This window comes from Scomber japonicus, chromosome 6 (genome assembly GCF_027409825.1).
Source record: "Scomber japonicus isolate fScoJap1 chromosome 6, fScoJap1.pri, whole genome shotgun sequence".
Lineage (NCBI taxonomy): Eukaryota > Metazoa > Chordata > Actinopteri > Scombriformes > Scombridae > Scomber > Scomber japonicus.
Window position 1 is genome coordinate 7,302,508 of NC_070583.1, and position 15,738 is coordinate 7,318,245.

At 40.5% G+C, this 15,738-nt stretch overlaps 1 protein-coding gene across 1 annotated transcript in view; it reads left to right on the plus strand.

The window, feature by feature from the left end:
* The window catches only part of sorl1 (sortilin-related receptor, L(DLR class) A repeats containing), a 93,686-nt gene that overhangs the window by 65,033 nt on the left and 12,915 nt on the right, over positions 1-15,738 (plus strand). The window contains exons 11-26 of the mRNA XM_053320859.1: positions 4,236-4,309; positions 4,843-4,931; positions 5,580-5,758; positions 6,769-6,955; positions 7,831-7,959; positions 8,538-8,623; positions 9,353-9,525; positions 9,812-9,943; positions 10,930-11,021; positions 11,753-11,999; positions 12,128-12,266; positions 12,343-12,516; positions 12,602-12,715; positions 12,802-12,924; positions 14,964-15,083; positions 15,197-15,322. Of these exons, the coding sequence (XP_053176834.1) occupies positions 4,236-4,309; positions 4,843-4,931; positions 5,580-5,758; positions 6,769-6,955; positions 7,831-7,959; positions 8,538-8,623; positions 9,353-9,525; positions 9,812-9,943; positions 10,930-11,021; positions 11,753-11,999; positions 12,128-12,266; positions 12,343-12,516; positions 12,602-12,715; positions 12,802-12,924; positions 14,964-15,083; positions 15,197-15,322 (2,184 nt within the window). The remainder of the gene's footprint in view (positions 1-4,235; positions 4,310-4,842; positions 4,932-5,579; positions 5,759-6,768; positions 6,956-7,830; positions 7,960-8,537; positions 8,624-9,352; positions 9,526-9,811; positions 9,944-10,929; positions 11,022-11,752; positions 12,000-12,127; positions 12,267-12,342; positions 12,517-12,601; positions 12,716-12,801; positions 12,925-14,963; positions 15,084-15,196; positions 15,323-15,738) is intronic.

The following is a 15,738-nucleotide window of genomic DNA, read 5'->3' on the forward strand; positions in this document are numbered from 1 at the left end:
CCTCGGACGAAACATAGAAACGTCAGAGGAAACAGAAACGTCAGAGGAAACATAGAAACCTTAGACGAAACATTGAAACCTCGGACGAAACATAGAAACGTCAGAGGAAACATAGACACCTCAGACGAAACATTGAAACCTCGGACGAAACATAGAACCGTCAGAGGAAACATAGAAACGTCAGAGGAAACATAGAAACGTCAGACGAAACATAGAAACCTCAGAGGAAACATAAAAACCTCAGACGAAACATTGAAACCTCGGACGAAACATAGAACCTCGGACGAAACATAGAACCGTCAGAGGAAACATTGAAACCTCAGACGAAACATAGAAACGTCAGAGGAAACATTGAAACCTCGGACGAAACATAGAAACGTCAGAGGAAACATTGAAACCTCGGACAAAACATAGAAACGTCAGACGAAACATTGAAACCTTGGACGAAACATTGAAACCTCGGACGAAACATAGAAACGTCAGAGGAAACATAGAAACGTCAGATGAAACATAGAAACGTCAGAGGAAACGTAGAAACGTCAGAGGAAACATAGAAACCTCAGACGAAACATAGAAACGTCAGAGGAAACGTAGAAACGTCAGAGGAAACATAGAAACGTCAGAGGAAACGTAGAAACGTCAGAGGAAACGTAGAAACGTCAGAGGAAACATAGAAACGTCAGAGGAAACATAGAAACGTCAGAGGAAACGTAGAAACGTCAGAGGAAACATAGAAACGTCAGAGGAAACATAGAAACCTCAGACGAAACATAGAAACGTCAGAGGAAACGTAGAAACGTCAGAGGAAACATAGAAACGTCAGAGGAAACGTAGAAACGTCAGAGGAAACATAGAAACGTCAGAGGAAACATAAACCTCGGACGAAACATAGAAACGTCAGAGGAAACATAGAAACCTCAGACGAAACATTGAAACCTCGGACGAAACATAGAAACGTCAGAGGAAACATAGACACCTCAGACGAAACATTGAAACCTCGGACGAAACATAGAACCGTCAGAGGAAACATAGAACCGTCAGAGGAAACATAGAAACGTCAGACGAAACATAGAAACCTCAGACGAAACATAGAAACCTCAGACGAAACATTGAAACCTCGGACGAAACATAGAAACGTCAGAGGAAACATAGAAACGTCAGAGGAAACATAGAAACGTCAGACGAAACATAGAAACGTCAGAGGAAACATTGAAACCTCAGACGAAACATAGAAACGTCAGACGAAACATTGAAACCTTGGACGAAACATTGAAACCTCGGACGAAACATAGAAACGTCAGACGAAACATTGAAACCTTGGACGAAACATTGAAACCTCGGACGAAACATAGAAACGTCAGAGGAAACATAGAAACGTCAGACGAAACATAGAAACCTCAGACGAAACGTAGAAACGTCAGAGGAAACATAGAAACGTCAGAGGAAACGTAGAAACGTCAGAGGAAACATTGAAACGTCAGAGGAAACGTAGAAACGTCAGAGGAAACATAGAAACGTCAGAGGAAACATAAACCTCGGACGAAACATAGAAACGTCAGAGGAAACATAGAAACGTCAGAGGAAACATAGAAACGTCAGAGGAAACGTAGAAACGTCAGAGGAAACATTGAAACCTCAGAGGAAACGTAGAAACCTCAGAGGAAACGTAGAAACCTCAGAGGAAACATTGAAACCTCAGAGGAAACATAGAAACCTCGGACGAAACATTGAAACCTCGGACGAAACATAGAAACGTCAGAGGAAACATAGAAACGTCAGAGGAAACATAGAAACGTCAGAGGAAACATAGAAACGTCAGAGGAAACATAGAAACGTCAGAGGAAACATAGAAACGTCAGAGGAAACATAGAAACGTCAGAGGAAACATAGAAACGTCAGACGAAACATAGAAACCTCAGAGGAAACATTGAAACGTCAGATGAAATGTACAAACATCATGAAAAACAGACATCAGTCACAACTTCATAACAGTATATTGGAGCTGTATGGCTTTCACAGCTACACATTGTTGCTTAGACCAAAATAAAGAGCCAGTGGTCACCATTTATCAAAACCCAATGTCAGTGGTGTCAACCCTTGATATGATGGATATTTTGTTGTATATTATCCACAAGTGCACAAATACTAGATATTTAACCTCAGTACTTTTTTGGGGAAATGTCTATAGCACTAGTATTGAAAACTTTCACTTCAAACCATATTCAGAGATGCTAAGCACATTCTCCCTGTGCCCAAATTATCTTCTTACATTTGTTAAGTTTGCAAATTCCTAATAAAATATTAAATATGCAAGTTTTTAAAATGTCAGCACTATTGTAGCACTGATCATTATTATGCTGGTTGAATTCCCCCAACTAATTTTCATAATTCCCCCAACTAATTTCATAAGAATCTGTTAACAATACATTCTTGTCCTATTCCTATTCTATATATATACGATTATTCTTGCTATCATCGTCATCCTGGCTTCCAAAGAAAACACTCCTCCACATGTCAGTAACATTCCCAAAAATACTGACATGTTTTGGCATGAGATAATAAGTTTAAAAGATGCATTTTGGCACAACATATTCACTGTCAGAGGTTGCACTCCAAAAATTGGCATGTATTTTAACGCTGATATGAATAGAATTCCAGTACACGAACACATATACAAAGGAAGTATGTTGCCAGTTTCATATCTGTACAGTAATGAGAGAGAAGAACATTTGTTTATTGTCTTGAGTCTCTGGCTTCTTATGTGATGATATTTAATGAGAGTCATTATTCCGTTTTACACGCACATGAGATGTAATTCATTTCAGAGGCTTTATTACAGCCCTAGACTGAGACATGGCAACCATCTTGTATTAATCTGCGCTTCTTGAAGTCATTCACCCTGAAATGAGATTTGATGAACATGATTGATTTCTGCAGATACAAGCAGGTGTCTGTCTGCTCTCCAGTGTCAGAGGCAAACAACTGCTGGTATTAATCATCCAGTCCATAAATTCCATTGTTCTTGACGTAAAGAGGTTTGTGTGTGTGGAGGAGGAGGGTTTTTTTTTTCAGCTTGACATTTACACAACCTTGCTTTTTTAACTCTGAATCCATACAAATTATCTATTTAAAAAATTACATAAAAAGCATCTTCAGCCTTTAATCTGCAGCTTCACATATTTACTTTTCACTGTTTTTCTCTTTTTCTCCCTCACCTTATTTTACATGGTGAAAATAAACTTTGAACATTTCATTCCTCCCAACTTTAAACTGTGAATACCTTTACTCTAATATTACTTTTTCATTGAAGTTTTTTTAATTATGTAGATAGAAAAATATGAGCAAAATAAACAAGACTGAGACATCTAACTTCATTGTGCTAACCATGTCAAAACTAATATGGTGATTTTTAAGAGGTGTAATGTTTAGCTAATAAGAACTAGGCACAGAGTCAAGTCTTAAACCAAAAGTGAAGTAACATTTTATCCTGCTAACACTAGATGAAAAGAAGAAGATGTCCGTGAATCACTCAACCTTTCCTCTACTGCCACTAGCAGTTCAAATGTTTAAATTATCCATTGAAATATCAACATCTTCCAGATGGATTGGCACAAAGTTTGGTGCGTTCCCCCGTAGAACAAACATCTTTTGGTGAAGACATAAAATCTCTCAAGTGGCTCCACATGTTGACATCCTTAGACACACAATGAAGAAAAACTATGCAACACCGCCAAATACTTACGTGCTCACATCATGTTAAAACTCCTTTGCTGTTGGTTACCAAATGCATTTACTCCGAAACAACTCTGGACAATTTTTAAAATTTACTCAACCGCAGCTGCTACGATCAAAACCAAAAAAAACAATGGTTGGTAACTCTTGGCTGTATGGATGTCCACTCTCAGTGTAATTTAGTGTTGTGGAAAAACAAGTGAAAAAATTGAGTGTGGTAAAGTCCACAGTAAAGTTGTGTGTTTTTCAGCATGTTTCCTTGTTATATGCAAGCAGATCATTCCTGGTGACCTGCCGTATTAAATAACATTTTACTGTTGGTTGAAAGTGTGGACACATGACCACATGCATTGAAAAGATACAGAATGCTATGGTTTGTGCTTTTGGGTTACAGATTTTCCATATGCAAAAGCAAAAGCAGTGGCCACATCAAGTCTATTCAGGAAAAACCCCTATAATGTATGCGTGTGTGTGTAAAATGACCTTTTGTCTTCTGTTTGCAGGATCTGTAGGCAGGAGCCTGGCCAACAAACCCAATGTGTATGTATCCAGCAGTGCGGGAGCCCGTTGGAGAGAGGTCAGTGCAAAATCTGACACAGATGACAAGAAAAACACAGCTTGTAAAATTGAGTCCCAAGCAGCTTTTCTATCAAACATGCCACAGTGAATTTCATTCCAGTGCCTGCAAATGTAGCCAAGCATGATAGTATTGAGTGCAAGTCCAGAAACTCCTCAGGATAATATCAGTCTCTTTAGCTGCTAAATGCTCCACTATGTTCACCAGCTAGTAGCTCACTCTGACTGTGCTGGGAAGGTAGCATATTGCCGTTTTATAACTTTCAATGGAAACGAGGTTGATAAGAGTGTGGAGACTAAACCAAACCAAAACACTGTAACTATCTAATCAAACATGCTCTGCTTCCTTTACTGATATTCCTTTGGCTGATGTTTCTGTACCACATTAAGAAAATAAAGGTGCTATTTCATAAGGTCATTAAGATGTCTTCAGATTTCCAATTAAATTGATGCTTGTATTCACTAAAGAGCTGATTCATCTTTTGCACAGTATGTTCCTATAGTTCACTGACCATCATGTTTCCTGTACTCCAGGCATTGGCAGGCCCTCATTTCTACACATGGGGTGACCACGGTGGTATCTTGATGGCTATAGCACAAGGAGGCGCAACCACACATCTCAAGTAAGTCCAAGTGGTCTGATTGAATGCTCCTCCAGGACAGAAAATAAATCTGATTTAAGCTTACACGCTAAATCTGTCATTCAGTTGGTTCCACCTAAACAAAATAGCTTTGAACATTAAACCTAGAGAGGCTTGTAACTGGAAGGTTTCCATTTGAAATCCCCAAACAACATGAGGAAATCGGGGGAGTGAAGCACATAAATGGCACCTGTCTCAGTGGATGTGGTCATTAGTCAGCAGGAGCAGATTTTGTGGATGTGAAACAGCTTGTTCTTCTAGGGGGAAACAAATAAACCTTCCCTTGGTAAACACTGCTGTGCCAACAGCAACAATGTAGGCTACACAAATACATGTGCAGGTGACAGTATATATTAATATGGAAACAGCTGACTTTGTTTACATGCAGAAAGAATTCAGTTCTTACCCTTGTTACTCAGTAACCTGATTTGGGTTTAGGCTTGATCCCATTTAACTTCTATTCTGTGGTTAAGAGGTGTTTTTTCAGATGTCCTTAACTCTCCTCTTGTTGTTGCCCAATCACAGAATCAGTGGCTTAATGAAAGGACATTCTGGTAACTGTTTTAATCAAAGGGAACACATACACAAATGCAAGTTGGATGATTAAAAAGTCGACCATGTCCCAATCAGGTTCAGCACCAATGAAGGCGAGACATGGACCGACTTTCAGTTCTCAGAGAGGGAGGTGTATGTTTACCAGCTGCTGACCGAGCCTGGGGAGAAGAGCACCATCTTCACCATCTTTGGCTCATATGCCGACCAGAGACACAGCTGGCTCATCCTGCAGGTCAACACCTCCGATGTTCTAGGTAGGTTGGAAAGTGAGAAGGAGGTTCAGAGGACATAAGAGGAGTAGAGAGCTTCAAACTAATGGACTACGATAGAGAGCCCCAGCTCTTAGCAACAACAGCTCAAAACTGTTATTTATATGTTCACAGCTCAGCTGCATTTCTCAGCAGATGGTCTCATTTATTTGGAGTTTAAGTCAAAATGAAATGAAAAAGGCCTTTTTAAACCTTTTAGATCACATCCTTGCCATGTTGTACACTTATAACATAACATATAACAATATATGCTAAACAAAATACAAAAAATCTGATTCTTTGTATTCTTATATAAAAATTAAAGCAAAATATAATGTGTACTTACATAGGCTTGAACCAACTGATTTCAACCAATAATATTATAGCATCTACCCATTAGCCGCAGAGCTAAGATTCATTAAGACACACCCACTTAGATTCTCAAATCAACGTCATGTTTCACTTGTCTATCCTTTTTTCACATCACAACATGGAAGTTAGATACTCTCGAAATGCTGTTTCATCTGGACTTTGATATACCTTGAGGCATCAGGAATTAATAAATATTTTTAGAATGTGGCATTAGCTTAGCATGTAACGTTGTAGCATCCACCAGTAATTAAGCAGAAATTAAGCTTAAAAAAAAGAAGAGGGTGCTGCTTTACCAAAGATTAAAGTTGTCAAATCAAGCTATCTTGTTTGCAACTGAGTATCATACTTGAGTAATAAGTAGAAACCCATTGATATGTAGAAGCAGAAAATAATGGAGAATTTGCTGTGTGCAAATTGTGGCTAAATATATAATAAGAGGAGAGAAATGCAACTATTTTCAGGTGTTTTAAAGAGTTGTAAATCTGTTTAGTCAGGCTGCCAGATGGAGTGATTCATCACTTGAAGATCCACTCAAAGTTTAGAGGAGAAATAATTGGAGGGACCACCAGGAACATTAGCATGTAGCTTTGAGCTCCTCATCACTGTCAAGTATCTGAAGTGTTTATTCTCTTTGTTTCCTCCAGGCGTGCCTTGTTCTGAGGCTGACTACAAGCGCTGGTCTCCATCAGATGAACATGGAAATGAGTGTCTGTTGGGCAGAGAGATAACGTTTAAGAGACAAACTCCTCACGCGACATGTTTCAACGGAGAGGACTTTGACAGGCCAGTGACCATCTCTAACTGCTCCTGTACACGCCAGGACTATGAATGGTAAGGGATCCATACATGTGCAAAACATTCTGGATTACACCACCATAATAACAAAAATTCAGAAATACCTCACTTAGCATGTACTTAAACACAACAAAACATAAATCTGATTGTGACCCAACAGGACTAAAAGTCTACAGCCATGCTAGCAGCTTTGTGAGGTGGACTTGGACACAGCAGTCCTTTGAGCTAAATGCTAATGTCAGCATGCCCACAATGAGAAAGCTAACATGCTGATGCTGAGAAGGTGCTAGGTTCATCATCTTAGTTTTCATGCTAATATTTGCTAATTAGCAATGAACACTAAGTATCGCAGAGGCTAAAAGAAATATGATGTGTTTGGCAGATATTTGCTCATGAACCAAATGGTAATTTAGACCCGATGGTGGCGCTACAAGAGAAGTCAAGGGATCAAAGTTATTACAATACGCCCTGAGGAGAGCATGAATATATGAGCCACATTTCAAGGCAATCCATCCAGTAGTTGTCAAGCCATTAATATTAGACAAGGTGAAGCAGATCCTCCCACACCACATTGGAATGACGTTGCTAAAGTGATAAAAGTTAAACATTTCAGTGTATATTCATTAGCTTTAGTGTAGGTTGAACCTCTGTCATAGCAGTAGATGACACTGACTGACTGATACCTGACTCTTAATTAAATTTCAGTTCTGGCAACTAATACATTGGTCTCAGCCTACTCTGCACATTTTTAACTGCTCCTGGATCTCCCATCACAGCTCATAATGAGTCCGTTTTAAAATGCGTATCATGTGCTGCCATTAATCAGAAGAGGGCAGAAGTTAACTGCCTGTTTTTTTCCCTCTCTTTTCCCTCCTTGTTTTCCTTCTCCCGTCCTGTCTTCCTCCCTGCAGCGACTATGGCTTCAAGCTGAGTGAAGACTTGGCTTTGCAGGTGTGTGTGCCTGACCCAGAGTTCTTAGGTGACCTGTACGCCCCACCAGTACCGTGTCCTGTGGGCACTACCTACCGCCGCAGCAAAGGGTAAGCTACCATTATCTGACTTCACATTGCAGAGATGCAGTCTGGGATTCTTTAGTGTGGTTTATTAGCATAATGTTGGCGTCTGCAGCACTAATGTATTCATATTTACATGCCGTTTTCTCATGGTAAGCTTTCTTCCTTGCTGTTTTATTGACCTTATGTCAGGTTTTTATCAAATATTTTCATATAGAAGTCTAAACAGCTATACACTGGTCCTCATTATTCTTTGAAATTATAATTTTTGCGAATTCAAATATGTAGAATTATTATATAAACCATAGCAAGATAAGACAGGAAATAGCTCAACTTAAAGCAATAAACCTTAAGCTCAAATGCACATTAGCTGAACCCCCTGAGCCAAGTACTTATAACATAGTAATTATAACCTGCAGTCACCAGCTTTTATTACATTAATCAGTTATTATTACTTGAGAATTTCTCTGAAGAATGCAAACCATCTCTTGGGTTTATTACGACTATGGGGAGAACTGATGTTGCCGTCATTAGATGAGTTTGGTGAGAGCACCACCAAGTGTCCAACAGAGGTAAAACTCTTTTTGGTTTCCTTCCTGCTGCAGATACAGGAAGGTACCAGGGGACAGCTGCAGTGGAGGAGATGTGGAGTCCAGACTGGACGGAGAGGTCCTGCCTTGTCCTGTTGGAGGTAAACCTGCACTTCACTGAATCATTGATGAGTACATTTGACATGGATTTCCAATCTTAACACTACTTAATGTAAACTGAATGTGTAGTTGTGGAGTGGGGTCTACTAAAAAAGATAGTCCTCTCTGCCAAAAGCAAGCATTTCAGGGTGTATATCATATGCACATGAGTGAGATTTAATGTTCTTTAGTTGGTTAGACACATGGCTGCTCAGTCACACACCCTCACCATCCTAAAACATGCCCCAAATTACCTCCTGAAGAATGGAGTTAATAACTGAGTTACACTTTGCACCAAAGCACTGCAGTGGAGAATCCAACTGAAATTGAGGTCGTTTGAATTTTGTTAATTTTTATATGTTATAAACAAGTCAATGATAGGAGTGAAATATATTGTACAGGAGGAAAAAGCCTCAACATGTCTGATATGTTACTTCTACCCCGAGACAAATATATACTTTATGAAGGTTATACAACATGAAAAGCATCACAAAATTATAAAACAGAGTATTTTTAGTCACACTACTGATCTGTTAGTTGTTAGTTCATTGTTCCTGACTGAAATAACTCAACAACTATTATATGGATTGACGTGTTATAGAAACATTCATGGCCTGCTGAACATGAAGCCTACTGACTTGTGATCACCCCTAATTTATTTTTCTTTCACACGTTCAATGCTAGTCTGTGACAGTGTTTTCTCATCATACGTGTGTCCTGTGTTCTTGCAGAGAGTAACGAGTTCATCCTGTACGCTGTGAGGAGCTCCATCCATCGTTACGACCTGGCCACCGGCACCGACCAAGCCCTGCCTCTGGCCGGCCTCAGGCAGGCTGTGGCTCTGGACTTTGACTTTGACAGGAACTGCCTGTACTGGGCTGACATCTCTCTAGACACAATACAGGTTAGTAACTAATTCCTCTGGGACACAGGCAAACTGACAGCTGATTGGTAGAATTTGTTTACAGCATCCAAACTAAAATGAAGCTTCAAACGCCACAATAGTCTCATTTGATTCTGATTCTTTCTCTCTCTCTCTCTCTCTCTCTCTCTCTCTCTCTCTCTCTCTCTCTCTCTCTCTCTCTCTCTCTCTCTCTCTCTCTCTCTCTCTCTCTCTCTCTCTCTCTCTCTCTCTCTCTCTCTCTCTCTCTCTCTCTCTCTCTCTCTCTCTCTCTCTCTCTCTCCTGCAGCGGCTGTGTCTGAACGGCAGCACAGGTCAGGAGGTCGTAGTTAGGAAAGACCTGCAGAACGTGGAGGCTCTGACCTTTGACCCCATCAGTAGACTGCTCTACTGGGTTGATGCTGGAGCACAAAAGATTGAGGTATAGCAGAGTATTATGTATGTAAAAACATGAATATTTGTATAGTGTTGGCATTGTGTGTGAATCATGCTTGTTGGATATTGGTAGCTGATGCTGTTAACTGGTGAGATTATAAACAGAGGTGTAAGCTTTGTTGACCACTAAGGTGAGGTAGCTGAAGAAGACTGTCTGGTTTATTGGTAAGACTAGTGGAGGCAGATATACAGTGATGGTGGTTGGGCTACTGAGCAGGTCATTGCATTCAGTTGAAGCTGCTAATCAAGCCACTCATGCCAGCCAATGTGAGTTAGCGCACACACATACAATGTAGATGTAAAGGTAGGACATGCTGCCAAGTATCTGCTCTGTGAATAAAAGATTGCTATAATAAAAATATAGTGGGTAAAACCAGAAATGTGAGGTGGGGTTATTAAAAGGGTATTAAAAGTCAAGAAGAAAAGAAAATAATAAAACATCTAAGAGGAAATGGGATGAACTAATACCAGGATATAGGATTCAACGGCAGCTAAAGGAACAATGCCACCGCTCAGAGTATAGACAGCACAGCCTGACTGCAGAGCATAATGATTGGTCACAACATTATTTACATGAATACTGGGCTTCCACAGGAATGCTCAGCCAGTGTTTGTCAGACTTCACTGTGTACTGATAACTGAACATCAGAGCACTACCAATACAGAAGCATTTAGAGCTGTAGAAACATCTACATTTGGCATTACTACATTGCTGTTTCTCTTACTATACCACACTACTTACTGCTTAACTTGATACATGTAAAACTACAGTACTTAGTAATTACTGTCAGACTCATGTTTTGTAATGTGTTGATGTGTAGGAGACATTGTTAAAATACTGTTTGCTTTTAAATTTTAAGATTCTCGATCTACAGTTTTTCACACAAATGTATGATCTGTGTTCTTACAATCATTGAACTTGATGAAATATGCAGTTGTCCTCTGAATCATGTTGCTGTTGCTGTTTTGAAGGTTTCTAACCCTGACGGAGATCTGCGTCACACCCTGCTCAACAACTCTATCCTGGAACATCCCCGAGCCCTCGTCCTGCTGCCAGAAGAGAGGTAACACACAAACACACACACGCTTCTAAGTCTAGTCCTGTGTCATCATCATCATCATCATCATCATCATCATTGCACCACCAAAATATAAAACACAGAATTGAAAACTGCAATGGATTTTTAATCTAAGTGTCAAACAAGAAGTGAAATTCTATGTAGCACTGATGTGGTCAGAGAATGATGGCTTGAGGTTTTAACCATCATAACTATATGACTAACCTCAATCACTCCCTGAACCTCCAGCAATTGTAACGTTAACCCTTGAGCTGCCGTGTGAGGAAGGGATGAGCAGACAGTGTGTCCTCACACAACCTCATTCTGAGATAGTAAAAATACCACTTCTGCACTTCTGTTTCCTGCTTTTATTTAAGACAAGCTCAGCTAATCAGTATTACCACACTGGGGCATTCTTTTTTTACGTTAACTTTATTTTTCCCTTATTCCCTTCTGTCAGGGCCAGAATATCAATATATTACTGACTCAGTGCAATCACTTCCTCTCTCTCTCTCTCTCCTGTTTCTTATTACCGTAAAGGTCCTCTTGGCAATTTTACAGCCTCAGTGCTTTCTAACAGATGTCATTTTTGAAATCCAAGATTGACATAAATCATACATTCAACCAGAGTATTTTAACACATCTACTATTATACTTGGCTGATCAAATACAGATGATAAAACAATACAGTGATATGTGTAAAATTCCAGTTAAATTCATCCTTTATGCTTCTTCAGTCTGATGTTCTGGACTGACTGGGGAGACAGAGCGGCTGGAGTTTACCGCAGCTACATGGACGGGACCAACGTGTCCTGCATCGTGTCGGAGGGCGTGCGCTGGCCCAACGGGATCACGGCTGACGACCACTGGCTGTACTGGACCGAAGCCTACAGTGACCGCATCGAGAGGGCCGACTTCACCGGGGGCCAGCGCAGCGTCCTCATGGAGGGACTGCCCCACCCGTACGCCATCGCCGTCTTCAAGGTGAGACCATATATCTTCCTGTCCTCACACTTCTCCAATGTTTGTGGATGGAAGAAGTTGGATTACATTTGAAAAATATACGTTAAATGTTCCTCGTTAAGAAGCTTTTGATGTCTGTTGTTTTTAAGAACGACCTGTACTGGGATGACTGGTCCAGAATGGGGATCTTCAAAGCTCCAAAAGCTGGTTCCCAGAATAACGAGCTGATAGTCGGCAGGCTGTCTGGAGTCATGGATCTCAAGATCTTCTACAAAGGGAAGAACAGAGGTGAGGAACAGAGACTGCAGTTAACAGAAGAAGAACTGTAAACGATCAAACTGATGTCTTGACCTTTTTCCACCAGGCCACAACGCCTGTGCCGACCAGCCGTGCAGCCTGCTGTGTCTGCCTCAGCCTGGACACCGACACACCTGTGTTTGCCCAGACGGAGCCCCGACTATAACCAAGCCCAACGGAGAGCTGCAGTGCCAGTGTCCCAGCGGATACCAGCTCCAAAACAACACCTGCGTCAAGACTGGTGAGGCGAAAGCACACACTGTAGAATAATGGGGGGGGGGGGCTCATTAATAAGAGCTTCATGTGATGCATTTTCCTCCAATTAGAGCACAGCTGTTTGCCGAATCAGTACCGCTGCTCCAACGGCCGCTGTATAAGCAGCATCTGGAAGTGTGACAGCGACAACGACTGTGGAGACATGAGCGATGAACAGGAGTGTCGTAAGTATTCAGCCGTATCACTCCTCTCACAATGCAGATGCATCAAGAAGCTGCACTCTCTTATCTGTGCTCGTCTGTGTTTTCAGCCACGACCACCTGCGACCCGTCCAACCAGTTCCGCTGCGTGGCCTCAGGTTCCTGCATCCCGCTGGCCTTCAAATGTGACCATGAAGACGACTGTGGAGACAACAGTGATGAGGAGCACTGTGGTAAGATAAACTGCTGTTTATCACCCAAACCCCAGCAAATGAGAGAATATTGTGGAATAATTCAGATTTATTTCAACCTGATGTATTTCCCACAGACATGGCCATGAGACTCATGAGAGTCATGTCGCACTCACCAGATTTGTTATAGTGATTTGAAGAAACGAGGACTTGCAATGCCTCATGCAGCTTTCCAAAGAAGAAAACTAAACTAAAAGAAAACACAAAAACTGGCACAAACCTGGAATAGCCAGTCATGGCTAATAGCATAAGAGCTCATATCCAGGGTAAATTGTTTCTATGACTATAAAGTGTCTATCACAGAACTGTTGAGTGCAAAGTAAGCATGACTCATAGAGGTTGAAGTAAAAGAGAATTTTCCTTTAACACTGGCAAATGTACATTTGTTCACATGAAGCTGTATGTTCAATTAGTTATTATTCCATCCAGAAATGAAAGCAAGGTAAAAACCTACAGAAGTTAAGCTAAAAAGCATTTGAAGAAAAGCTGTGAAAGATAAAAAGTGAAGGTCAGTAATGGGAGGTTTAATTCATGTGTTCTGATCTCTACATTTGACAGTAAGCAGCTTCAGGAGAAGCGGAGATTTATTCTGGGAGTGACCCAAAAAACAAAAGGCTGTTGTTATCTTAATGAGAGGAAAAAGGTTCAATTTCTCAGAAAGTTGACTGCAACTTGTTTCTGACTAAAGGCCCATCCACACCAAGAATGATAACTGTAACAATAACTATAAATATGAACTTTCAAATATAATTCCACAACACAATTATAACACCAATGACATTGGTGAACAAAATCATTGGGATCCCTTTCAGAGCAATTGATGAATTTGATGAAACAATAGAAACACTGAGAGCCAATCAAAACCCTCCCCATTATCCATACAGTAAGACAAATCCTGCATTTATATATTTTCTTTATTTATTTGAATGCAGTTTTGCTCCTTTCTCACCACGGTGACACCCAGAGATGATTTCTTTAGATATGTTTGTCTCTCTTTATTATACAAAGATTCAGGACCTTTATTCTCCATTCTAATGTAAAAAAAAACGACAGTTACACTTTATGCTTCAGATCATGGTCGTGTCTTGCTGTCACAGCGTAATAATAAAAGCTGGTCATCTGTTTGCTTTGGTGCATCATGCCTCAGCCACTGCTACCATCAGTTGGTACAGTCTGGTCTGTAAATACTAAAACATCACAGCAACCAGTGTCCTAAAATACTTCTGAGCTTCACACTGCATACGTACCCGACTTTGAATGCTTCTGCTTTTCTTTTTCTTTTACTGTGCAACACACAGCAGTAACAAGTCATCAGTATCCATTTTCATAAGCTGCTGACACAGTTGGAGTGCACACATCATGATCACTATAGTTCTTGGTGTGGACAGTTTTTTATAGTCACGTAATGCTCCAAGGATCTAAGGAACTGAATCATTTAATTGTGTTGCCCTGAGCTCTGTGGATAATAACCAGGGGCAGATATTCTTTCTGCTTCTAATGTAGTTTTAGAGCTGAGGAGAAGCCTTCTCTCAGGCACAGCTCATGTCTAGCTTCTAGTAATATTTGTCTGTTATAATACTTTTTAACAAGGGACTTAACAAGAATGTAAAGCTATGTCTCTGTGCAGCTGTACTTGGTTTAATGTTCACATCAGCATGCTAACATGATGTCATTGATGATAGAAGAAAAGTCAGAGGATCATCAGTGTGGTTAGAATGTGTCTTCTATGGACCTTTTTGAATATATGAAGCCATCTGATAGCTGTCCAGACATTTCAGTGTTGAAAGGAGTGAACAGATGGCCAGACGTTGCCGCCCCTACAGCTAAAATACATGCACAACAAAGGAATACTGATTTTGATAGATTTTATATGCAACATTTATTGGACACTAAAACACAGTCTGAAACTGATGTATAAAGGTAAAAGGAATCAGTATTAAAATGTCTGTGGATCTGATGACTTTTTATACTTTTATGCTTTGTTTTTACAAGCACTAACTATCTTTGATGTGTTTCTCCAGAGTCTCACCAGTGCGGTCCCGGAGAGTTTACGTGCGCTCGAGGCGTTTGTATCCGTGAGGCGTGGCGCTGCGACGGAGACAACGACTGCAGGGATTGGTCGGACGAAGCCAACTGCACAGGTGATGAGCGTGTTACTGACTACTGTGGAGGACACATACAAAGAAACTGTATGTCCCACAAAAAATATCTTTATAAATGTCTAAAATGTATCTTTATATTTGTTTGTTCCTAGTGGGCCACCATACATGTGAACCCAGCAGTTTCCAGTGTCACACAGGTCACTGCATACCACAGCGCTGGATGTGCGACGGCGATGACGACTGCCAGGACGACTCAGACGAAGACCCTCGATATTGCGGTAACTGAAACACAAACATTTACTTTAAAAGATGATACGATAACACAATATCATAAGTTTTTCTGACATATGTAGAAAATACCTCAATTAGCCATTTAAGCTGAAAATGCAGTCCTGGTTAAAGTGCTGAATCTATTTACAGTCTTCTTATCAGATATGAGAAGAGTTTTGGAAACCTTCACCTTGTATCATTATTAGGCACGGTGGTATGCATGCACTGCCTTACATTTGCATAAGTGTTGATTTCACACTTTAGTGGGCTAGAAGAAAAGGTCTTGTGTAAGTATTATTTTTAGACATTTGGTTATAAGACACTGGGCCTCATGCAGCAACATTTTTGTTTTCTTATCCTCAACCTCACTTCCTTTTTTTCAGGGAGGGAGGGAGTTTGCTCAAATTGTCCAAAACTGCACAAA